The sequence below is a fragment of the Lithobates pipiens genome, unplaced genomic scaffold, assembly GCF_037356315.1.
Source record: "Lithobates pipiens isolate NorthernLeopardFrog02 unplaced genomic scaffold, aLitPip1_a1.2 Scaffold_28, whole genome shotgun sequence".
NCBI lineage: Eukaryota > Metazoa > Chordata > Amphibia > Anura > Ranidae > Lithobates > Lithobates pipiens.
The window spans coordinates 156,540,955-156,568,090 of record NW_027507789.1 but is presented as its reverse complement, the minus strand read 5'-3'; the positions used below and the strand labels follow the sequence as shown (position 1 = coordinate 156,568,090).

At 42.4% G+C, this 27,136-nt stretch overlaps 1 protein-coding gene across 1 annotated transcript in view; it reads left to right on the top strand.

Moving 5' to 3' along the window:
• Nucleotides 1–22,808, top strand: part of SKAP1 (src kinase associated phosphoprotein 1) — a 647,014-nt gene extending 624,206 nt beyond the window's left edge. The window contains exon 12 of the mRNA XM_077459761.1: nucleotides 22,613–22,808. Coding sequence (XP_077315887.1) covers nucleotides 22,613–22,714 — 102 coding nt within the window. The 3' untranslated portion in view covers nucleotides 22,715–22,808. The remainder of the gene's footprint in view (nucleotides 1–22,612) is intronic.
• The last annotated feature ends 4,328 nt before the right edge of the window (nucleotides 22,809–27,136 follow it).

Below are 27,136 nucleotides of genomic sequence, written 5' to 3'. Positions count from 1 at the left end.
TAATGGCCTCTACATCTTTGTATTGTTTGTGATAATTGGAAATAAACCCCCACTCATGAGTGGTATTATCTCGTTTGATTTTAGGTAGTAAATATTCGTCCTGAGTCTTTTGGCTTATATTCACTATTAATTTATCTAGTGTTTCAGGTTTGTATCCTTTCTCCACAAACTGGAGTTTAAGTGAATTTGCCTGCCTTATATAGTCTTCATCCAAAGTGCAATTGCGTCTGATCCTGGTGAACTGGCCTTTAGGAATATTGGACAGCCACCTGGGATGATGTCCGCTCCGTACCGGTATGTAGCTATTCCTGTCCGTATCTTTAAAGTATGTTTTAGTGCGTAGGCCATTCCCTTCTCTAATGACTTCTACATCCAAGTACTGTATTTGGATTGAATTCCAATTGTACTCCAGTTTGATATTACTCTTATTGCTATTTAGATGTTCCATGAAATGCTTTAATGATGTTTCCGTACCCTCCCATTTCTTATAACATGTCAAACAAACAGCTCCTAAAGCTTACTAGGCTTTAAAATGTCATAATTAAAGCAAAATTTAAGCCCCATACACATAATCAAAAATTCTGCCAGAAAAAGTCGGATGTGGGCTTTTGGTCAGTAATTCTGTCCGTGTGTATGCTCCATCTGACTTTTCCTGGCCGAATTTCAGCCCGCAAAAGATTGAGAGCAGGTTCGGTCGGAAAAAGTTCCGATCAGAAATTCCGATCGTCTGTGCAAAATTCTTGACGGTCAAAATTTCAGAGAACTTTTGTGTGGCCGCGTGTATACAAGCCAAGTTTGAGTGGAATTCTTTTTGGTGGAAAAGTTTTTTCCGACGGAAAATCTGCTTGTGTGTATGGGAAATTAGTCAAGCATTTTTTCTCACAGTCATAGCTGCAGTTAGATCACCTACCTGTAATAATACGTCCAATGTTATGGAAGCTGCAGCTTCATGTAGAATTCTTCTACGGGGTGCCCAGTCCACTTCCTGGCAGTAAACTTCCAGCATGGGGGGGTATGTTCTTCTGTTCCTTAGACAGAGCTACATTCAAGCTGGCCCACCCTGTCCTTCCCTCTCATTCATTGACAAAAGCATGTGCATTGTTTGCGCTGAATGTAACACAATCTCTAATGTGGAAGAGAATTGTGTCATTTACCTGACTCTCATTCAGTTTGTGTTACGTTCAGTATAAACAATGCTCAGGCTTTTCCCAATAGATGAGAGGGGTGTATGCAGCGGGTCCCCATCAGACCAATTAAAGGCTGGGTTCACACTGCTGTACAGAACGGCTCACAGCAGGGCGCAAGTTTTTGGCTGGATTCGGACCTGAGACAGCCAGAAGACACACAAGACTCTTCTCCAAACCGCTCCACACCCTGTGGAGAGAATGTCTACACAAAGCAGTAGCCTGCATGATGTGGGACATACTTTACTAGAGGTATGTGATGTAAATGCAGGAATAGAGGAAAAAAAAAATAGTTTTTAATAAACTTCAGCGTAATCAGACCCATAGATAAACTAATTTGCTCTAGGTCAGGAGTTTCCAACCTACAGGCTGCATGTGGCCGAGGATAGTTCAGCATGTGGCCCTGGCATGTCTGGAGGAATGGCGTGAAAGAATAGACATCATGATGGCCGGAAGGAACAAGCCGTCACAGGAATGTATGGAGGGATGCAGAGGGTGTCATTTTTGTAAAAGCCTTGCCACATTTCAAAGCCAGATAGTGCTAGGCAAGTAAATGCTGCATGGCTAGATCAGACCCCTTTCACACTAGGGCATTTTTCAGGTGCTTTAGGAATGGGCAGCAATTCAGAAGCTCCGCAACACAGGAGTTTTTAACCCCTTATTTGGGGTTAAAAGTGCCCTGCTAGCGGGTGAAAAGCACCGCTTAAACAGTGGTAACGCACCGCTAAAACAAGCCCCAGTGTGAAATGCGCCTGCTGTGGAGCCTTCTGAACCAGCATCCGCTGAAGCACCTGAGGACAGAGAGTGCCTCTTTACTTGCCATGCCCAGATGCAGCCCCCTTCACTCAATTTTCCACAAATCCCTGGGTTCCAGGACACTCCCAGGGAATATACATTCCTCATCTTCTCTCCCACACCAGCTCAGAGAGGCCACACCTAAGATGGCAGAGGCAGCTGTACAAGTGATCTGCAGTCAGGTGAAAGGCCTTCCACTGTCAGAGGCAACGTATGGGCAGCTGGGCCAGAGCCTAATAGCCTGCAGCTTCCCAATTGATATCAGAGTATGTCGTTCCCGTGGGGTGGCCCTTCATCCATGCATGAACACTGAAGAGCCGACACTTCTGGAAGTTCAGTCTTGTATCTTTATTTCATATGACCATGCTTAAAAGAACATGCAGATGTGTTTCAGCACAAACCTTGTTCACAGCCTTCATTCATGGGCCTTGGATCCATCCAACTGTTCACCTGTGGTATCAAAACTACCCTGGATTTTTTTTAGTAAAGCAGAATAGTTCTTCTCTTATCTCACAGTCTCCCACTGTAGGTCTTCACTCACTGAGCTCCCAGTCTTTCACTAGACTTCCAGATCCCAGTCATCACTGGATCCCCTGAGCTTTTCCACAGCTAACCCTCTGTATACTCCTAAGCGTCACCTGCTGGGTCCCTAGTTTGGCACTCGCTGAAGCTTTCCTACTTCTTCACCGTCCACAGCTGGTGAGGTGAAAAGACTGCTCTGGTACTTTCTCGAGCTTACTCACAGTAGTCTCCGGTAATAAGGTGGATGGTCGCTTAGTGGTGACTGCTTTCTCTGTACCTCCGACCACAACTGGTTCCCCATCCGACGGAACCTCTGCAACTCGTTTGGATTCCAATCCTGCAGTCCCAACCCTACGCTGTTTCTCCTGCTCCTGGATAGGCCTCAGGCAGCCTAGCAGCCATGTGTCTTGGGGATAGGGTTGCCACCTGTCCAGGATTCACCCGGACAGTTCGGGTTTGGAACTATGCGTCCGGGTTTCAGGCTGCCTGAAACCCGGACACATTATTCAGACTGGACTATGGCTTCTCAGCAGGGTTGCTGGCTGCAGTTTTCTAAGCTGAGAGTGACTGTTACATTCTTTCATGCTGCCCAAAGCCAGCACTAACAACCCCCCCCCCCCCAAACACACACACAGACGGGAGAGGAGAGAGGGCTCGATCTGCACCTCTCCCCCCCACCCCCTACCCCTCTGTGTCTGCCCACACTCCAATCCCCGGCGCTGTACTACAGAAAAGGAAAGTGGGGGCTGGAAATTTGAAGTCCAGCAGCCTCAGATACATCTGGATGAGAGGTGCTGATTGCCAAGGGGTGAGTGAGCTCACCATCCATCCCTGTCTGTGAGTCTGTGAATGAAGTCTCCCACCTTCTCTCTCCTGCCTCTGAGAGAGTACACTAAGGTATATCAGGGTTCTCAGAGCACCCCTTACATCAGATTTCCCCTTTACACCAGAGGCCACAGTGTTTCCTCTCCATACATCAGAGTTCTCAGTGTTCCTCCTTAAATCCGGGTTCCCAGAGGATCCCTTATGTCAGAGTGCCCAGAGTTCTCCTTTCCATCAGAGTCTGCAGAGTCCCCCCTTACAGTGAAAGGGAACTCTGCGAGTTCAGATGTAAAAGGTGAACTCTGCGGACTCTGATGTAAAGGGGGCTCTTGTTATTAATTTCATATGATTAGAAATGTTATTTAATAGCAAAATATATATATATAGTTTATAATATAAAAAAAAATAGCTTTGCGCCGCTAAAGTGTTCGGGTTTGACTTGAAGAAAAGGTGGCAACCCTACTTGGGGATAAGCCTCTGGCTTCCGGCCTAGCAACCCGGGACAACATAACACACGTCCACCTAGACAGCTGTCCAGGCTGGCTCCACCCAAATAAATAGGCTCTCCCAGCAGGCTAAGGGACTAAAGAAACCCCTGCCAATTGGCTGAGACACCCATCCATTTATAATCTGATTTTGCTAAGCCCCTGTCAATCTAATGTCACCACACCAGCCACAGTGCCACCTAGTGACAGAAGAGAAAAGATGCAGCGATTCCAGAATTAGAAAGGAATCAGTGGATCGTCTAACAATTAGCCAGAACAATTACTACCTGGCAAACTAAATTTGTTAGCAACCCTGCCTAAACAGCAGGGTGCTACATCTGTAATAAAATGGAATGGCACGGAAAAAGATTTGAACACACTAACTGCAAGATGCCTCCTGTATGGGAAAACTAGTCTTATGCGATGCTCGGATGTGATTTTTGGCCCATTCTTGGTCGAAAGTTCCGTTGGCCTCTATGAACTCTGATCTTTAGTTCTTTCCATAGATTTTTTATTGGATTCAAGTCAAATGATTGGCTGGGCCATTCTAGCAGCTTTATTTTCTTTCTTTGAAACCTTGAGCGTTTCCTTGGCTTTGTGTTTGGGATCATTGTCTTGCTGAAATGTCCACCCTCATCTTCATCATCCTGGTAGATGACAGCAGATTTTTATCAAAAATATTTTTGTACATTTTTCCATTCATCCTTCCTTCGATGATATGAAGTTTTCTAGTACCCTATGCTGAAAAACAGCCCCACACCATGATGTTCCCACCTCCAAACTTCACCTTTGGTATGGGGCTGTTTTTGAGGTGATGTGCAGTACAATTTTACCTCCAAATGTGTGTATTATGACATCCAAAGAGTTCAATTGTGGTCTCATGTGATCAGACTTGTCTAAATGTTGTGCAGCAAATTTTAAATGAGCTTCAACATGCTTTTTCTTCAGCAATTGAGTCTTGGGTGGTGAGCATGCATACAGGCCATGGCTGTTGAGTGCATGACTTATTGTTTTCTTTTAAACAATCGTACCTGCTAATTCCAGGTCTTTCTGAAACTCTCCACAAGTGGCCCTTGGCTCTTGGACAGTTCTTCCGATAATTCTTTTCACTCCTCTATCCGATATCTTGTGAGGGACACCTGATCGTGGCCAGTTTATGTTGTTGTTTCCTCTTCTGGATTATGGCCCTAACAGTGCTCACTGGAACATTCAGAAGTTTAGAAATCTTTCTGTAACCAATGCCATCAGTATAACAATAAGGTTGCGAAGGTCTTGAGAGAACTATTTGCTCTTACGCATCATGAGATGTTTCTTGTGTGACACCTTGGTAATGAGACACCTTTTATAGGCCATCAGTTGAGACTGAACTAGCTGATATTAATTTGCACTGACAAGGGACAGATTGCTTTCTAATTACTGATTTCAGCTGGCATCTTGGCTTTCCGTGCCTTTGTGCACCTCCCTTTCTTTGTATGTTCAATATTTTTTCCCTGTGTCATTCCATTTTATTACACATAACGTCATTTCTAAACGTATTTGTTTTTGTTTCTTTGTATGTATGGATTGCATGGGTTGTTACTGACATGCGATGACAATTTCACGTCAATAGCACCTTTAGAAATAGATTTTCCTAGAAAAATGGTGACGTGTTCAATACTTATTTTACCCACTGTAGATGAGAGCCAGAGATTTTTGCTCTAGATCATTTTTACACGTATTGTTATAATGGGCATGGGGGACTTCCTCAAATCAGTACTATTGAATATATTACATGTGTCTGGATGGGCTGGGAGCCTGGTGAGAAGCTGGTAGTATTTGAGAGTTACAGTTTAGAGCTGCACGCTGAACATACTGAACTAGCAGAACTAATTTAATAAGGGAAAACACAGTAATTCATTACATTATAAGCTCTCCTGAATAAACCAACTTGTCATTTGTTGGCCCTTTAAGAGTGCAGGCATATGCGGAAGGCATATCTTGTTTGTGTTGTGTGTCCCACCATATGACCATAGATGATGCCACCGCAGGCTGAGGTGGTGGTAAACCTTTTAGGATGCCCAGTGGTCAGGTCCCTCTGACATTCTTCTGCCTCGGCTAATAGACAAAAAAAAACAGGCCTATCATTTATGAAAGTTTCAAGCGAAGCTGAAACTTTGCCTGTGAAAAATGACCACTTTGTTTCAGTGCTCACAGAATGTTATTAAAATGCTAATTTAAAAGAAAAAAAAGAGTTAAATATCTAGCAGTGGCGCAGTCTAATTGCAAGCATAATGAGCTCTGGAGTGCCCCTGACACACAGAACATAAACAGCTAGTAAACAGATCATTAGTACTCACATTCATTTATTGTGCCGACCTTAACATGACCCCGGATCGGGGAGGGTGAGAAGCAGGTGGATCTGACTGTGACACCCCTCTAGGGGATGCAGGAAATGAAGCTAGAAGCTGTTACCATAGATACACGTGTGCAGATGAGGTAACACGCCAACAGGCTGCAGCCCTGGCTGGCGGCTTCTATCTGTCACCCTGTCCGTGTTAGGATTAAATTATTCCCAGATAAAGGAATGCAGACCCTCCAAGAAAAAAAGGGAGGGATGGGGGTCCGGTCAGACTGTACAATGTCACCTTGCAGAAGGTGGCACAAAGTAGAAGATGCCTCCCGTCAGTGCCCCAGCCGGTTCCATGAGATGGAAGGCAGCACAGTATCTATCCCCTGTAGCAGCAGATCGCGCAGCAAAGCTAATTAACAAAAAATACAAATTACGACACCCTTCACTTCCACCCATCTGGTAACGAGAAAGCTTAATCAGGAACTGTGCACGCTCGGCAGCGGTTCTGCAAAGGGCCAAGAAGACGAGACTTGGATATTTCTCTAATAAATAGAAATTATCCACGTCTCCTGTCCCCCTCCCTGTGCACTTTCCATGAACCTGTGATACACCAGCAATAGCCCTTCCAGCACGCGGCTGATGTGATTTAGGAGAATATTAAAGGCAATGTGGAGATTGGAGGCGCCTCTCTCTCAGGGAGAGCTGCAGAAATGCGAAGCACAGATGGGTTGAGCAGATTAAACGTTTCCTTCACATTGTTTCCAAATTGTGCTGCGGTGCCTCAGGGAGTGAGTGCGGTCAGAGCGGTGCACACTTTATGGAGTCCCTATTAATGCCTGCTTTTCATAGGCCCATCGTATTAGCAGCGGGTTAGGGTCAGAACTAGACGAAATCTCGGTTTATCCCCTCATCTTTCCTTTTTCAAAGCGTTCTCGGCTTCAGCATTGCACACATAATGATATTGTACGTTGGGCTGATGAGGAGCCATTCATTATACAAATACTGGCCATCGACACATATGCGTGACCTAGGTGCTCATAAGATTCTTATTCATATGGTATTCTCACTGTAGCTTGCGAGTAGTGCAAAATCATTTTGATAAGGGTTTAGGGTCAGTGATTTTAACTAGGGAAAGCACATTTTAATTACTTTCCAGGTTAATCTTTATGTTTGATAAGGCTGTTCATTTTATCATTGCTATGAAATAAGTTTATCGCCTTTATCAGGCCACATGTTGTAGTCCACCAAAGATGAAGCGCAGAGTTTGGGGAAACCCCAAAAGGCTTTGTGTTTACATGCATAGTTAATTTTGAGGTGGTCTTGGGATGTATTAGTGCCAGTTGACTGTGTTTCTGTCCTGCGATCGTCTTCATCCAGCAGAGTACGCGCGTGACAAGGCCATAATTCGCTGTCACTGTCATGACAGCGTCTCACTTACCCGCCGTATTATCAGAAAGCTCGAGAGAGATGGATCACTGTCATCGCATTGCGAGAGAACAGGCAGGGGCTGCATATTGTAATTTATTCATTCCCAAACAATAATGTATAACAGACAGGCACTAATACTGGCAATAAGCAATCATAAACCAATAACTGTGATTGATTAGATGCACAAGGCATACATCAAGCTCTCAATGATCTGATGCTACCGACAGATTTATGTCCATCTTGCCTCTGAGCCATCCTCGTGCATCTGGGTGTTCATCAAGCATCCTGGTGCCTAAGAGATGTTTCTGTCGGAGAACTTGTCAGGCTTTCGCATTAAATAATGCATCCATGGAGTTGTGTTGGCCTTAACATGGTGCCCGCTATAGGTTACCCTTCCGAGACGATGAAAAGAGCTTCATGCTCAGGGAAGCGTGAGCAGCCAGGATCCTGAGCACAGCACATTCCAGACTGGCTGTGCCAGCACACTCTTCCTTTTAATAGTTTAATAAAAATTAGCATAATTAACAAACATCTGTATAATCCAGAGTGGTGCAATTTGGCAGAGGGAACGGGAGTTTAGCTGTTATTGCTGAGAGTTTAATGTTCTTTTAATTCTTTTTGGCACGCTGCAGTGAGAGAAATGTTTGGTGCTGATGGTAGTGTGCCGGATTTAATTAGTATGAATCTTTTGATTGTGTGTGATTCGGAGGCCCTGAGTGGCTCAGGCAGTAGGGCTGGTTTTTATGACACCTTCCTGTCGTGGTGCTGGCAGGCAGGAAACTGGGAGCTGACATTGCAGAGAGGATGCTGGAAGTTTTCAGTTGCTAGCCAGGAGCTTTTTAGGAATAACCCTCCGCTCTCATAATAAGAAACTTGCAGGTCCCTATTCACTTGTTTAATTAGCTTACTAGTACAGTCTTTCAGTTCTTGCATAATTAACCCGTCTGACTGCAGGATCCAGAGCTCATTTAATCTTTGTCATACAATTGACCTTGCTTTCAAACTTAAGACCTTTTCAGTTTACCTGCCTCCATCTTGGCTATTTACATATTTCCTGCTTTTATAGCCCACAGCAGAGCTACTGTATATTCAGGTGCTAACATAAAGCTTTGTTAACAGCCTTTATATTATGGATATAGAGTTATATGCTAAAATATGCACCTTTGATGGAGAAAATGCTGCTGCTTGCTTCATTGAGTGCTGTCTTGTCATGTAATCTCTACTAATGGGGATGATCGGGGTTCACATTGGATGGCCTTTCTCTTTAGCAAATGTCAGAGGACCATAAGCCCGGGCTACATATGTGTCAACATTGAATGGAACGGTGGCATATTCTGCAGAAAATGTATTACTTCTGTTACCAGCTTTGTCCCCATTCCAACAAGGAATGTTTGCGTGTTAGTATTTATTCATGGATAATCACAGGTTTAGGTGATTAAATCCTGGAATGTAGTAAAACAGTTAAAGAATAGCTGTACTTTTATGATACATAAGCTTTTTTTTTATATCTAGGTTACCAAGCCTCATTGCAAATATAACCTAATACTTCTGCCTTTTTTCCCTGTGCTTTAAGAATAGGCAAGCATGCTTTAAAAACTCAGGTCAGCGTAAATATTGTTTGGATCTTACACTGTAAGTGCAGATAAGTGGTGATAAAAAAGGAAAAAAAGACTGTCAGAAACCCTAAATTAATAAATTTTTTTTTTTTTTTTTTGCTGCAGTGCACTTGGTAATCAGTGGAGATCATAAACTGCTGGAAGCAGGCAGCCCCTGCATAAGTTCAGCTAATGCCTGCCTATTCCACTTTTATATGGGTTTTCAAACAGACTGTGTAAATTAAAATGCACATTTACAGGTATCACCCTTTGTTTTGTTCTCAGTCCTGGGTTTGGGGACATTGGCTCTCAGCACAGCTACTATAATTATTCTGAGGCTGCCTGCGTCTGGTGGTCTGCAATCTACAATAATTGCATGAGTGCATTTCAACCTTGAAATCATTTATGGCTCCTGGCCTTGAAGTCATTGCGCTAGTGGGTTACTGCAGTTTGCACATCACCCATACATTTTTCTCTGCCTTTGGCTGCTTTCACACTGGAGCGCTCAGTGCGCTGGTGGTAAAGCTGCGCTATATTTAGCGGTGCTTTACCTTTGTTTTTTGATCGGCCACTAGCGGGGCAGTTTTAACCCATGTTAGCGGCCGAAAAAGGGTTAAAACTGCCCGCAAAGCGCCGCTGAATAGGAAGGGGCGCTTTAGGAGCGATAAAGACACTGCTTCTACAGCGCTCCAAAGATGCGGCTTGCAGGACTTTTTTGACCGTCCTGCAAGCACACCGCTCCAGCATGAAAGCCCTCAAGGCTTTCACATTGGAGTGCACTGAGCGGCTCTTTCAGGGCACTTTGCAGGAGCTATTTTTAGCACTTTAGCGCCTGCAAAGCACCTCAGTGTGAAAGGGGCCTTATTGAAGAGAACCTGAACTTTGGAAACTGTGCTCAAAAAAGGCAAGCAGACAGTAAAGGATTAGTCACCAGTTTTGCCTATGGTCTTTCAGCCACTGATTTTTATCGTGGGACTTACTTGCCATGTGTTGTACTGCACACTATCTCTGTATTGGGGTAGCCATCTTGATAGTAGCAGGACTCTATGTCCTCATTTCAGAACTGCCTCCCACCCCCCCATGACTGCTGTTTTGATGACTGATGGAGTAATATTTTCCGTATATGTAATATATGTCCCCCTGTGCTCATTCTTCCAGAGTGGGTTTGGGGCACTGTTTTACATGAGGTGTATTACTGGCCAGATCACCAGGTTAAAAAAAAAAAGGGGAAAAAAAGCCTAAAAAAAGAAAACTACTGAAGCCACCATCGCTAATGATTGGTAAACTGTAATACTGTATATAATAATTTTGGTTTTGGGTTTAGTACCACTTTAATCCCACTCCAAATCTCATGAGACTGGAAGTCACATGTTTACAGTAGAATCTCACACTACAGATATGCAACTATGAGACTGAAAGGGATTGTAAACCATTGATTTTTATTTTAAATTACAAACATGTTATACTTACCTGCTCTGCAATAGTTTTGCACAGAGCAGCCCAATCCTCCTCTTGGGTCCTCCCTGGTGCTCCTGGCTCCTCTACCCGCACGAGTGCCCACCATTGCAGGCTGCTTGCTGTGGGGGTACTCATGCAGGCTTGCACCCAAGCCCGTTCTGTGTTTCTGTTGACACACAGAGCATGGCTCAACTCTACCCCCGCTCCCTCCTCACTGCAAACTGGCTCCTGCTGCTGCCGCCTCTGAGCCAATAAGGAGTAAAAGAGAGGCCGCTGCTCTCATACATATTGCTGGATCAAGATCGGACTCAGGTAAGGGGTCGCGCACGGGGGGGAGGGGGATGGGCTGCAAAGATAATTCAGCCTTTAGGACCACTTGAAGCCACAGAATTTTTAGGCATATAATATGCACAGCTGTGTTTCAAGAAAAATTCAAGACATAAGGTATAATTTTAATGGTCCTGCTTTGGCACAATTTACATTTTTGGGCTCTGGTACATTTTAACTACGCGTGTGTGTGTGTGCTACCTTAAACGTTTACTTTTTTTTTTTTTTTTTGTAGGTACGGATTTAACATTTAAATATTAACATTAAACTGTGTTAGATGAAAAATCCAAAGAAAGGCTTCTCTTCAGTGCTGATGACATGTTTTAAAGACCTAGTCACTTGGACATGTGATCTCCACTGAAGTTGAGAATTAGCTATTCTGAATTCCAATCCTACTTTTCAGCTAGGGTCATGCAACCAAAGTCCTATTATGAAGATACAGTGCATCCGGAAAGTATTCACAGCGCTTAATTTTTTCCACATTTTGTTATGCTACAGCTTTATTCCAAAATTTATTAAATTCATTATTTTCCTCAAAATTCTACAAACAATACCCCATAATGACAACATGAAAGAAGTTTGTTTGAAATCTTTGCACATTTATTAAAAATAAAAAATCCCATGTCCATAAGTATTTACAGCCTTTACTCAATACTTTTGAAGCACCTCTGGCACCAATTACAGCCTCAAGTCTTTTTAAATATGATTCTACAAGCTTGGCACACCTATTTTTGGGCATTTTCTCACATTCTTCTTTGCAGGACCTTTCAAGATCCATCGGTTGGATGGGGAGTGTCAGTGCACAGCCATTTTCAGATCTCTGCAGAGATGTTCAATCAGGTTCAAGTCTTAGATCTGGCTGGGCCACCTAAGGACATTCACAGAGTTGTCCTATAGCCACTCCTTTGTTATCTTGGCTGTGTGCTTAGAGTTGTTGTCCTGTTGGAAGATGAACTTTCGCCCCAGTCTGAAATCCAGAGCGTTCTGGAACAGGTTTTCATCAAGGATGTCTCAGTACATTGTTGCATTCATCTTTCCCTCAATCCTGACTAGTCTACCAGTTCCTGCCGCTCAAAAGCATCCCCATAGCACGATGCTGCCACCACCTTGCTTCACTGTAGGGATGGTATTGGCCAGATGATGAGCGGTGCCCAGTTTCCTCCAGACATGACGCTTGCCATTCAGGCCAAAGAGTTCAATCTTTGTTTCATCAGACCAGAGAATTTTGTTTCTCAGGATCTGAGAGTCCTTCAGGTGCCTATTGGCAAACTCCAGGTGGGCTATCATGTGCCTTTTACTGAGAAATGGCTACTGCCTGGCCACTCTACTATACAGGCCTGATTGGTGGCGTGCTGCAGAGATGGTTGTTCTTCTGGAAGGTTCTCCTCTCTCCACAGAGAAACACTGGAGCTCTGTCAGAAGGACCATTGGGTTCTTGATCACCTCCCTGACTAAGGCCCTTCTCCCCCGATTCTTATTTTGAAGAAGTTTCTCAACCAAAATGAGCAATGATGGAGGCCACTGTGCTCAATGGGACCTTTAATGCTGCAGACATTTTTCTTTACCCTTCCCCAGATCTGTGCCTCCATACAATCCTGTCTTGGGGTCTACAGAAAATTCTTGGACTTCATGGCTTGGTTTGTGCTCTGACATGCACTTTTAACTGTGGGACCTTATATAGACAGGTGTGTGCATTCCCAAATCATGTTGAATCAACTGAATTTACGACAGGTGGACTCCAATCAAGTCGTAGAAACACCTCAAGGATGATCAGTGGAAACAGGATGCACCTGAGTTCAATTTTGTGACATGGCAAAGGGTGTGAATACTTATCTACATGTGATTTTTTTTTTTTTTTTTTTTAAATAAATTTGCTGAGATTTCAAACAAACTTCTTTCACATTGTCATTATGGAGTATTGTTTGTAGAATTTTGAGGAAAATAATGACTTTAATCCATTTTTATAATAAGGCTGTAACATAACAAAATGTGGAAAAAGTGAAGCGCTGTGAATACTTTCCAGATGCACTGTATATGCTTCTACACAGTTGGTATAATGGAAAGTCCACCTGCTTCTGGCACTATGTGACCTACCATGATTGAATGATTGCATTTCTGTCTAGCGATCGCTTCTGGCTCCTGGCCCTAATGACCTTGAGTCACATATTTCACTGTCTTATTAAAGAGGACCTGAACTATGGAAGCTGTGATCGAAAAATGCAAACGGAAGAGAAAATGACTGGTCAGCAGTATTGCCTGTGTTCTCATTATAGGGTGATCTTTCCCCAGGACTCACCTACCTTCAGCAAATGTCACTTAACCATACATGACCAACATTGGAGGGAACATGGAGCAACATATTCTGCAGAAACATTATTTTGGTACCTCTGTTACTAGCTAGGGTTCATCCCAGAAAGGACTTTAGTATTTAAGAATTGGCTTTTTTGGCTTTCATACATTTGGTAGAAACTAAAGGAGCATTATCGCTGGGAAGCACTGGAATTACAGCCTTTCTGTTATACATTTTATTCATCAGGGAACAGTGTTACATTGCCTTATGCTAACATTTTAATATTGTGTACACTCTATAGTCACTTCATTATGTAAATAGCCAAACAGCAAATCATGCAAGTGCATGATTATGAGGTGTTGTATAATCTAGTTGCTTGGCCATGGAATAATTGCTGGTGACAGATGTGGTGCTTCCTAAATTCCTGACCTCCTGAGATTTTTAACTAGAATCTCTCGACTTTTTTTAGAAAGTGAATATGTAGTGAGTGAAACACCATGATGTGTTCACATGTGTAAAGAGTAAACTAGTGCGCTCCACCTAATATGTCATAAAAAATTTTTTTAAAAATTTTTTTAAATATTTAAATAAATACAAAATTGATGCGCATAGGAAGCAGCCAGCATAAAAACAGTGATCTCTGCACTAAAAAATAGGTATATAAATTAATAAGAATGCGGCGCTACCTAAAAGTACTAAAACTTGTAAATGAATAATAATCCCAAAATCAATATAAATCAAATAATAACGACTAAATGAAACATGGATATAATAAGAAATGAATCCATATAGATAATCCAAATAAAGATACGTGTGCACGCAATAAATGTGCAACAATTAGTGAATAAAAGTCTGTGAAAAATTATCAATCCAGTGATTAAATAGAAATAATTTGCATAAGTAATCCAAATATAAACAAGCGTATAAAAAATATATATATATATATATAAAAATATATAAAAATATATAAAGTGAAAAATCCGTGAAAAAACAAATGTAGTGACTATTTAGATAATCAATATACACACGTGATTGTCCATAAATAAAGTGCACTGATGACTGATGAATTGCAAAAAATATACAAATAAAGTTCATGCAAAAAAGTGTGAAGAATCAATTCCCAAGAGTGGCAAATCACTGCAAACTTCAGTGCTTAATGGGTGCACCAACTATTTTCCCCAGCCTCTCACCTCCAATAGCTGGTAAACAGGCACTGTGTAAAAGGATAACTGCTGGCTTCTTAATCTTTCAGTCACACTGCTCCACCGCTGTTTGTATTTCACTGTAAGGTTATATATTATATGCCCTCCTAATAGCTCCAGGAAATCCAAGCCATATAAAGTGGAAAAACACAGAGGGCTTTCATGTGTAGTATCTTCGCTTTTTTATTGAAATAAACAGGTAAAATCCACACTTACATTCACAAATACAGCAGAGTGTGCAGCAATCGCGGACTTCCGGTTTCGGCCGTAAACCGGAAGTGATAGGTCCGACACCAAATTCCTTCCCTGACGCGTTGCGTTACAGAACGTAACTTTTTCAAAAAAGTTACGTTCTGTAACGCAACGCGTCAGGGAAGGAATTTGGTGTCGGACCTATCACTTCCGGTTTACGGCCGAAACCGGAAGTCCGCGATTGCTGCACACTCTGCTGTATTTGTGAATGTAAGTGTGGATTTTACCTGTTTATTTCAATAAAAAAGCGAAGATACTACACATGAAAGCCCTCTGTGTTTTTCCACTTTATATGGCTTGGATTTCCTGGAGCTATTAGGAGGGCATATAATATATAACCTTACAGTGAAATACAAACAGCGGTGGAGCAGTGTGACTGAAAGATTAAGAAGCCAGCAGTTATCCTTTTACACAGTGCCTGTTTACCAGCTATTGGAGGTGAGAGGCTGGGGAAAATAGTTGGTGCACCCATTAAGCACTGAAGTTTGCAGTGATTTGCCACTCTTGGGAATTGATTCTTCACACTTTTTTGCATGAACTTTATTTGTATATTTTTTGCAATTCATCAGTCATCAGTGCACTTTATTTATGGACAATCACGTGTGTATATTGATTATCTAAATAGTCACTACATTTGTTTTTTCACGGATTTTTCACTTTATATATTTTTATATATTTTTATATATATATATATATATTTTTTATACGCTTGTTTATATTTGGATTACTTATGCAAATTATTTCTATTTAATCACTGGATTGATAATTTTTCACAGACTTTTATTCACTAATTGTTGCACATTTATTGCGTGCACACGTATCTTTATTTGGATTATCTATATGATGTGTTCACAACTGCTCAAATAGTCATTCATTATAACCAGGGCATACTGAAGAACATTTTTGAATACACGGGATGTCAGATCTGGAAGACGGTGGTCTGTTTCAGCAAATGATCATATCTTGTATACAAGACATTGCTTTTTATTTTCCTAAAAAGGTATTACATCCAAAAGCAAACATTTATTGCAGCTTACCATATCTGAGATGTCTATTTACACCTGTTTTTTTAGCCAGTTCACTTTTACTTTACTTTTTACCTTAATACAACTGACAGTACTAAAGTCATTATAGTGAAGGCTGTGTGGCTGCTTTAGACTAAAGCCCCGTACACACGAGCGGACTTATGTCCGACAGACTTCCGAAGGAGTTCTGCCGGAGTTCTGCCGGAGTTCCGACAGAGTTCTGACGGACTTTTCGAATGAGCGGACTTGGCCACACACAATCACACCAAACTCCGACGGATTCGAACGTGATGACGTACGACTGGACTCGAATAAGGAAGTTCATAGCCAGTAGCCAATAGCTGCCCTAGCGTCGGTTTTAGTCCGTCGGAATAGCATACACACGAGCGAATTTTTCGGTAGGAACTGGGTCCGGCGGAGTTCCGTCGGAAAAATTTGAAGCATGTTCCATTTTCTAAAGTCTGTCAGACTTTTGCGAATCAAAAGTCCGTTGCAGCCCACACACGATCGAAAAGTCTGACGGAATCATTCCGTCAGACTTTGGATGTTGAAAAGTCCGCTCGTGTGTACGGGGCTTTAGTGGACTGAAGGAAAATATTCTGTTACAAATTTGTTAGAACTAACCTCCCAACCCACCTCACTCAGCGGAGAAACCTGTACCCGAATTCTGGGAATGATACCAGATAGGGAAGTTGGTTGTCAGCATGACTTTGCAGAATGATCTAGTGATCGGATGGGCCGATCTCACTGCCTTGTCTTACTCTCCTTCCAGCTATGACCTTCTCTTGATTTCTGCTCTTTTCCTCCTATCTGTGACCTGCTACCACCATCTTCTCTCTACCTCCTTTTATCATCTCTTTGGTCCCGTGAGCTGTATACTAAAGCCCCATACACACTATCAGATTATCTGCTGAGTTTTTCCTTCAGATTTACCAAAACCATATAATATGAGGACAAACCTTAGGAGTTTCAATGTGTATGCAATCAGGCAGGCCCTTCTACTACATGGTTTTGGTAAATCTGAAGGAAAAACTCAGCAGATAATCTGATAGTGTATATGGGGCTTTACACTACTTTCATCACAGACTTTCCACAATCTGGTCTGGTTTATATTCTACCATTCCCCCTCTATCCCAGAGGTCCCCCATCCTCCAAACCTTAACTCCTATGCCTTGGTTCCCTCCTGTAATATCCCAGCTTTCTTTCAGCTTCTGTCCTTAACAAAAACCCTGCTGTCTCCCTCTGATTTGTGGGCCCTGCCCTACACTTCCTCCCCATCCAAGCATCAATAAATTCCCTGTTGAGATTACATTCAAATCACCTTCTCCCCTCTACTTTCATCACGCATATGTCCTGCTGTCCCGTGACCCCAAAGATGAGATTCCAAGCATTTTCTGCCCACATGCTCCACCAAAAGCTCCCCCACATTAAAGGGTGGCATCAACTACCATACCTCTCCTCATCCGCATTCATTTTCTCCTACCGATCGACTCCTAATTCCACCCATCACACCACTTCCTTCATTGTCATCTACTTTTCTTTACATGCCTCCACAGTCAGCCTCCATGCCTCCTAACAATCAGCTCATGCACCACCATCATCTTACATGCAACTCCCTTTCGCCTTTAGCTTCACCATCTACACTTGCTTCTTCACTGGGACCATACACATTATATAAGAATAAAATAATATTTTTGTTCAAAGTATATACATAGAATGACGAAGGAGATAGATGAAGATAATGGAGCATCACAGCTATTTCTAAATGCTCGACCACCCAACAAGAATTCTTTTTTGCAAATGTATAAAAAGAGAAGATGATAGAAACCTCAATCAAACCATCTGCCATCTTTTACACAGCATTTAAATGTTCAAATGGGTAGAACCCACCGCAATAAGTGAAAAAGACATATAGGGGGAGAAAACAACCAACCAAACATTGGCAGCAATATAACAACACAGCTGTTATGTGCCCAATTGTGAACCCACAGGGAGGTTATCAATTAGCTCCACTATTTTTCAAGATTATTTTTCTTCAACACTTACCTCAACAATTTAGTCAGATTTATAAGTGTTATATTGCCAATTTTAATTCACATATTTTCTATCGGGTTTCTTCTTTAATTACATATTTATGCAATAGTGATTAACACAAGCCTTTAAAAATTTACTTTCTGCATGAGAGTGACTTGAAATGTAAAAATATGGAAAATGTTATTTGATTGGTACTATCATTTTTTTTTTTTTTTTTTAGCCTAGAAGTCTTTCCAGCACATTTGGAACTGTAATCCTACAATTATTATTACTACTGTTTTAATATTCTGAGGACAGGCTGTGGCACAATGTCTATAAAGCTGGCTATAAATGCATGGATCAATTATGTGATCAACCATTTAATTCAATTGTTTTAGGGCCTGTGTTGACGCACTATGGACTTTTGTTAATGGCATAAATTTGACATCAGTTTGAAAAGCTTCTAAGATCATTCAGAATTAATGGACTGCTGCATTTGACCTGCAGTTGACCTCCATATGACCTGCACTTTGCCTGCTTGAAGAGGATTTTGCATTACTGTGGACTTGCACTGGAATGTAAAACCCTGTTGACACAGGCCTTAACTGATTAGATTTGTGAAATTTGCACATCAGTTCAGTCACTTTCAGGTGTCAAGCGTTTCTTGGAAAATTAGAAAGCAGTTTTTTCAAGATCTGTTGATTGCTTCAGACAACACATTATTATACAGGATTTATATAGAAATAACAGTTTGCACCGTCCTTTACAATATAAGGGAGATGGTACAGTTACAGGACAATTTAATACAAGAGGTTTAGGAGGGCCCTGCTTGTGAGACGTTCTAATCTAATAGGGGAGGGGCATATGATACATAGCTGTGAGAGATGAGCTGATGAAAGAATTAAAAGTTGAGTTGTTAGGGAGGGGGTGGGATAGGCTTCCCAGAAAAGAGGAGTTTTCAGGAATCGTCTGATTGTGGATAGAGTAGGAAATAGCTGAACAGATTGAGGTAGGGTGTTCCATTAAATGGGAGAGGATCTGGAGAAGTCCTGAGCATGGGAGGGAGAGACAAGGGAACTAAGGAAGGTGGTCCTGGGAGGAGCAGAGAGGACAGTTTGGGTAATATATTAAGATAAGAATTGGTGATATCGTTTGGAATATAGTTGTAAATGGTTTTGTATGTTGGTAGTATTTTGAATTGTATTTGTTGCACAATTGGAAGCCAGTGGAGAGATTGGCAGAGAAGAGTGGTGGACACTGAATGTTTGGCAAGGTAGATGAGTCAGGCAGTAACATTCATGATAGACTGAAGGGGGGATATCCTATGTAGAGGTAGGCCAATGAGGTAAGAGTTATAATAGTCCGTCAATTCTATCTTTGATTCAGTCCTGCAAAATCAGCTGGAAATAATGAAAATGGTAGTGAAAAATGACCACTGAGTGCTAGATTCAGTCAGAATATAGAAATGTTTGTTTTATTGAACAATCAGAATGCTGTGTTACAGTAGCATGGGGAGTAAAACTGGCAAAGGGATCTTTGGGTGAAGGGTGTTCTGTATATTTAAACAAACTTGAATGATGCCTAGCCTGTCCATTTGGAAAAATAGGTTAAACCAATGGTTATCTGCACACATCCTCAAGTGTCTGAAAAGATAGCTTGAGTAAAACAAAGCACTTATTTCGGGAAGAAAAAGATGGTCATGCATATTCTGAGGTCTTACATAAGGGTCGTACATCAGGTCATTGATTGATTCAATGGCAATCCGTGTGTGCAGCAGCCGGGCCGACAGAAGCCGGCTGTTCAGTTGGCTTCTGTCAAAGGAGCATGACCAAAAAAGGTCTGCTGATTGGCATTCGATCAGCGCTCTCAGCCAATGGCTCAGAGCACTAACTGGTGTGTTCTGGCATTGGGGGGGCGTCACCCCTGTCAGAACACAGTAGCTCAGTGGGGGTGAGCATTGTACTAACAAAGTTAGTGGCTCCTCCCGAGCTCTTCATTTTTTTTTTCTTTCAGCTAATGAATGGATATGTATTTTTATATTTTCCTACATCCATGGTGTAGGCTCCCACACAACAAGCATGGGACATGAGCCAATGCTTTAATAATAGAAAGCATCTCAAAATGCTGTTTGCCTTGAAATTGTCAAACTTTGAGAACACAAGGTTAATTGGCACCTGATTTTTTAACTTGCCATAATAGCTTTTCTGGCAGCCGCTTCGCCTGCTCTCCCTCCCGCGGCTGTCAGGGATATAGGTGCATGTAACTGCCCACACCGCTACACCGATCACCCCTGGCTGTCCCCCTCTGTGCTCCCTGTGTCCTCCTCTGGGTCACGCTGTGTTCTCCCTGGCTCTCCGTGTCCTCCTCCAGGTCTCCATCTGTGTAATCCCCCGGGTCACCCTGTGTCCTTCCTGGCTCTCCTGCCATTCCTCCGGTCCCCCCATGTCCTCCTTTGGTCCCCCCTGTCCTCCTCCAGGTCCCCCTGTGTCCTTCCCATCTCTCCGGCTCCTCTTCTGTTCCCCCATGTCCTCCTTTGGTCCCCCTGTTCTCCTTTGGTCCCCCTGTTCTCCTTTGGTCCCCCTGTTCTCCTCTGGGTCCTCCTGTGTCCTTCTCGGCTCTCCAACTTCTCCATCGTTCTTCCCTTGCCCGGATCTTTCAGGATGGAGAGCAGAGGAAGGAGCCAGTAAATCTGTCATTTACTGGCTCCTTCCTTTTCTGGATGAACAGAGTCGGTGATCACTGCCTCTGTCCATTCATCATAACTGAAACATCGTAACCTGTGTTTACGATGCTTCAGTTTATGAATGGAGAGAAGCCTCTGTCTACTGTACATTTATTTTCAGTGCAGCTGAGACTGCAGAGAAAGGGACTTGGGAATCTGTGTCCTCTGTCCCTTTCCCTGTCTCAAAGGGGAGATGTCAGGGGTCTGTTTAGACCCCTGATATCTAACCAAACCCCCCCCCCCCCTTTAAAAAGGGCTGGAAAAAAAAGAGAGAGAAAATTGTAATAAATATTTCAACGTTAGATTGTATCAAAAAAATAAATGGAAAAAAACACTGATACTCCCCTAACAAACACCCCCCACAAAAAAAAGAAAGCATTGTAAAAAAAATGACAGAAAAAAAAAAATGTAGAAAATAAAAAAATGTAATTGTAAAAAATAAAAAAAACTACTGACACATTTGTGCTCGGTCTTAAAAAAGTGGTATTGGTGCAACCCTAGTGTAAAACCAACCACATCTTTAATTGTAAAAAATGGTATTACACTTACAGCAAGGGACGGACAGGAAGGACGAGTGGTCTGTGCAAGCCGACTGGCTTTTTATTCTTTGCTGTTAATTCTGCTCCTTGCAGTAAGTGCAATACCATTTATTATGATGAAAGATGTAGTTGGTTTTACACTATAGCAAGTTTTTCTTTTTGGGTATCCTGGCATATTGTCCACTGAATGCTGAGTTGACTTCTGGGTTCCTGTGAGATGTCTGTTTGGCTTCTTCCCGCATGAAGTGAGATCTGTCCGTGAGCTGACATCAGACATCCGCTCAGGGTAAAAGCCTTGGCTGGGCAATAGCCACAAGCTTTTTAAGCTTGCCATCTGGTAAGCGTGTCTTCTGTGGAAGAGGTGTACTTTTTTGTCGTGATGTGACAATATTCATTTAATTGTCACAATGAAGACTTAAAGTAACACTTTATATATATATATATATATATATATATTGTGAGGGGTTAGCTCGGCAGCGGGTGTGTGTGACCCCCTGGATGGGTTCACAACACAAAATCAGGCACAGCAGACAGCGTTGTAGGTGCAAAAAACAAAAGATGCGGTTTATTTATGCTACATGCAGTGATCCATATAACAGCCAAACAAAAATAAAACATGAAAATAAATCCTGGTCAGCTTGACCTCTAACTACACACTTAGATTCCCTGTCTAACAACTGAGAGCAGCCTTGTGCTGCCCCAGTCCCTGTCCCTGTTGTAGAGGTTTGCCACACAGGCGTTAACTCACCGCACAGAACAGGTGTCACACTCCCCAGTCTATACAACACAAAAACTGGTTCCAGGATGGAGCATCTCCCTAAGCATGCTGGGGTTTTTTGTAGAGGTCTTAATGAGCCCACTTACTTCAGCTGGGCTCATTAACTCTTCCCCTCTAATTGTAAAGGTCTGCATAAAGCCTGAATCTAGGGCACACATATTTCCCATCCTGGATACAACCAGGTGACTTTACCTGCTTGCTGCCACAATATATATATATATATATATATATATATATATATATATATATATATATATATTTATATTATTTTTGGTCAATGGATTTGATGATTTATATGGACTATTAATTCACTTATATTCATGCACATTTAATAATTTAATGTATTAGGGTTAGCTCCGCTCTCTTTGCTCTGTATTTGCATTTCTGTGTGTATCTCACAATAGAGCTGCAGCTTTATTTAATTTGTTGATTTACTGCTCAATATGTGATAGCATGGTAATTTCCCAATTTTTATAAGTATTAGGGGTGGCTGGGAAGGATGCTGCTCAGAGAAGGTTTTTTACCTTCATGACCTTGAGCCTTTAGAACTATTTTAAGGTTAGGAAAAGGATGGGGGTGTGAGGGGTCAACACTGAAAACCTTGTGCTTAACATTTGCATTGAGAGGTGTTTATTTTAGTTTGGCATTATAATATGCTTCTGTGGGTTAGTGTACCAAAGCCTTGTGGTGCTCCAAAACCGAGTGGCCCATCTCCTAAGCCTGCCATATTCCTCTGTATCTTTATTTAAAATGCCAGTGAATTTTAAGAGACCAGTTACTACCAGACTTAAGTGTTCTGATTTGTGCTGTTATATTTTATTTACTAATTTATGTGCTTCATTACAGGAATACAATGCCTATGGATGGTGGGTTGGAGTGTTACATGGCATGGTTGGTATCGTGCCCAGAGATTATCTACAATCAGCATATGAACTGAGAAATATCTGAAGGTGCAAATGTTCCAATATTTGTTACGCCAATGTGCCAATTATTCCTGAGATGAAATTTCAAACAAATAAACGTGCTTGTGCATAAAAATCTATGAACTGTTTCACCATTTATTCTAGTCACTTGGTGACCACTAGATAGCAAGTGCACAGCCCACGTCACTGAAATGTTACATTTAAAAAAAGTTCTAAATTTAAAGCCCAACTCCATTTTTAGTAGGGTTTAAATATGGAACAGTAAATACTTTTGTCAAGGCTTTTGTGACAGGAGGATAAGAGATAAGGAGAGCATATGCCATTTGAACAGGACAACACAAAATGTAATAACCTGACAGAGGTTCTATCACTTCCTCATTTTACAAACAAGATCACTAGAGAGATTTCCAGAGAGGAGGTGAGGGGGTATCTACCCAGTGGGAGCACAGACTGCAAATAAAAAATCACTGCAGCTACATGTGTACTCTTTTAGATGGGATTTTAACAGTACCAGTCAACACATATGTCAAATCCCATCAAAATACATTTTTATTGCACATCATTTTCAGTGTTAAAAAGTATATTGCATAACTGCATTTAAAATATGAAGACCTTTCACCTCATATTTCCCATTATTTATAATAGGATTGCGCAAATATCATCTCCATTTCATACTGTGTTGGAGTATAGTAAAACAGGAATTCCACATGTTTCATTGAATTAAAGTTAATTTTAGGGCACACAAACGCAACATACACTACTATGTGAAAGTTTAAAAAAATGCTGTAAATGAGCAATGCTTTCAGAAACAGAAATGGAAGTGTTATTTTTTTTTTTCAATTAATAAAATGGAAAGTAAATGAACAGATGGGAAATCCAAATCAAATAAATATTTGGTGTGACCACCATTTGCCTTCAAAACAGCATTAAAGGGGTTGTAAAGGTTCTTTTTTTTTTTTTAAATAACAAACATGTTATACTTTTCTCCTCTGTGCAAGGGTTTTGCACAGAGCAGCCCCGATCCTCCTCTTCTGGGGTCCCCCAGTGGCGATCCTGGCTTCTCCTCTTCTCGAGTGCCCTCACAGAGAGCCACATTCCATCGGGGCCCTCATGCGGGCATGCTCCTGTCCTGCTGTCTGTGTCACTGGACTCAGCAGCCCCGCCCCCGCTCCTGTGTCACTGGATTTGATTGACAGCAGTGGGAGCCAATGGCTCCCACTGATATCAATCTATCCAATGAGGACCCGAGACAGCGGCTGGAGCTGCTGTGCTCATCCCCGTCGCTGGAGCGATCAGGTGCAGGTAAGTAAAAGTGGGGCATTGGGGAGCTGCTGCAGTACAGACGGTTTTTCACCTTAATGAATTAAGATGAAAAACCTTGAGGTTTTTGAAGGAACTTGGCAGGTAGGTTGTTCCATACATCTTGGAGAGCTAACCACAGATCTTCTGAGGATGTAAGCTGCCTCAAATCTTTCTGTCTCTTCATGTAATCCCAGACAGACTCGATGATGTTGAGATCAGGGCTCTTTGGGGGCAAAACCATCACTTCCAGGACTCCTTGTTCTTCTTTACGCTGAAGATCATTCTTAACGACATTGGCTGTATGTTTTGGGCCATTATCCTGCTGCAGAATAAATAAATTTGGGGCCAATCACACATCTTTCTGATGGAATGGCATGATGGATAAGTATATGCCTGTATTTCTCAGCATTGAAGACACCATTGATTCTGACTAAATTTCCAACACTATTTGCTGAAATGCAGCCCCAAACTTGCAAGGAACCTCCACTGTTCAAACTTGCAAGGAACCTTCACTGTTGCCTGCAAACACTTATTATTGTACGGCTCTCCAGCCTTTCACCAACAAACTGCTTCCTGCTACAGGCAAATATTTTCTATTTTGACTCATCAGCCCAGAGCAGCTGCTGCAATTTTCCTGCAACCCAGTTCTTATGTTTTTGTGCATAGTTGAGTCGCTTCGCCTTGTTCCCACATTGGAGTTATGGCTTTTTGGGCGCAATTCTTCCGTGAACACCATTTCCGGTGTACCTGGGTCCCACTGGTTTCTGCCAGTTCTGTGCTGATGGCACTGCTGGACATCTTCAAAAGTCAAAGGGAAGTAACCATGATGTGCCTTTCATCTCCTGCATTGTTTCCTTGGCCAACCACTGTGTCTATGGTCCTCAACAGTGCCGGTTTCTTTGTGCTTCTTCAAAAGAGCTTGAGCAGCAAATCTTGAAACCCCAGTCTGCTTTGAAATCTTTGCCTCCTTCACCCTGACCTCCTACTTTTCTTCCTTCTCCTCCAGGGGCCTTCCTCTGGCACCCCCTCACCTGCACAGCTGTGCGCACCCTGCTTTTCCCCATTGGAGCCTGCATGACAGTGGGCCCTGACCACTCCCAGCACACGTGGATCCGCCAACTGTCCACCCTCCTCTACATCCTTGCAGGCCCACTCCGAAAGTGGGACATCTAGACCACCCCTCCTGCCTACTGCTCTCTCCTCGACTTGCCAGTAGCCTAGTAAACAGCAGGCAAACAAAAAAAATTACTACACTGCACCCTCCCTCCTCTCCAATGTGGAAGCTTTAATTTGCCTGCTGGGGGGCACAGAAGACATAAAAATCAGAATCCCCAGCAAGTGGCTGGGGATGAGGATCTTGCTGTGCCCCCCTCCCCTCCCCCAAAGCCTGGTGCCCTTATGCTGGCACCAGCCCTGAAGCTGTATAATAAACCGTAATAAATCCTCACATCCAGCAATCATGGAGAAGAATTAATTAATTTGATGACAACAGGCAAAAATGATTTCCTGTGTCATTCTGTGGTGCATTGTGCTTGTAACAATCTATCACTGAAGGTACTCTTCAGACTAACCAGCGTATTGTGGAGTGGGTGAGAGGAGTTGTCCAAGATTGAACGTACCTTAGACAACATTCTTCTTTGTTAAAGACTCCAACTCCAATCCAATACATGTTGGTGTCGGCCACCCTAAACCTGCTTTCCTAGTATGAAACCATACACAGGAGAGCACTGGCCACCACAGACTCATAAACATATTCAGCATTGTCCGGCAGATGTTAAAAAACCTCTGCCTTCTCAAAAAATAGAGGCGGCTCTGGCTCTTCCTATAGAGCACTTCAGTGTTCTTGCTCTAGTCTGGCTTATTATCTATGTGCACGCACATATACTTAATTCTCTACTACATCCACATCATCTCCTTGGATAGACAGGGTCCGCAATGTCCTCCTCCTTCTCAAATCCACAACCAGTTCCTTTGTCTTAGTCACATTTAGATACAGATGATTATCCTCAAACTATGTAACAAAGTTCTCTGCCACTCAGTCTTTTCCCCGTCCCTGATACATCCTACTACTGCAGAGTCATCAGAAAACTTCTGAAGATGGCAAGACTCTGGTAGCTGAAATTAGTGGTATCGATAGTAATGAGAAAAGGAGAGAGAACTTTCCCTGTGGAACCCCAATATTGCTGACCACCTTGGTCCCCAGTTAGGTAGTCAACAATCTACGACACAAGGGTGACATCAAACTGCATCGCTGTTAACTTCTTGGCCAGGAGAGCCGGCCTGATGGTATCAAAAGCACTGAAGAAGTAAGAAAACATGGCCCTCACAGTGCTCGCTGGCTTATCCAGGTGTGCATTCATGTGATTTAGCATGAAGAAGAAAGCGTCCTCAACTCCCACTCTAGGCTGGTAGCTGAACTGCAACAGTTTTTTTCAATTTCTTCAGTTACTTCCTGGTTTCTTACCTAGGCAGATGATGTCATAATTCCCAGGAGTCTTCAGGAGGGGTTTTCTAAGGGCAATAAAGGGAACGAAAGAAGACAATTCCTTAATATGTCTCTGTATATTTGAATAAATTAAAAATCTTGGTACCCTAATGCAGCATTTCTCAACTGCTGTCCTCAAGGCACCCCAACAGGTCATGTTTTCAGGATTTCCCTCAGATGAAATGGCTGTGGTAATTAAGGCAGTGAAACTGATCAAATCACCTGTGCAAAATAATGGAAAGCCTGAAAACATGACCTGTTGGTGCAACTTCAGGACTGGAATTGAGAAACACTGCCCTATTGGATTGCACAAAAAGGTAAAAAACAAATTTTTATTGATACACGATGTATAAAACAAGTATCCAGATACAAATTTAAAACCACTAATCTCATAATAACAGAATATTTCGGAGTGTATAAACACATGTTGCACTGGTGCTTGGTATCCTCCAAGGTTGAAAAAAGGAGGGACAGTAGATCCTCAGTGAACAATTAATCCTCTATATCAGGGATCTGCAATTAGCGGACCTCCAGCTGTTGCAAAACTACAACTCCCATCATGCCTCTTCCTCTGGGTGCCATGCTTGTGGCTGTCAGAGTCTTGCAATGCCTCATGGCACTTGTAGTTCTGCAACAGCTGGAGGTCCGCTAATTGCATAT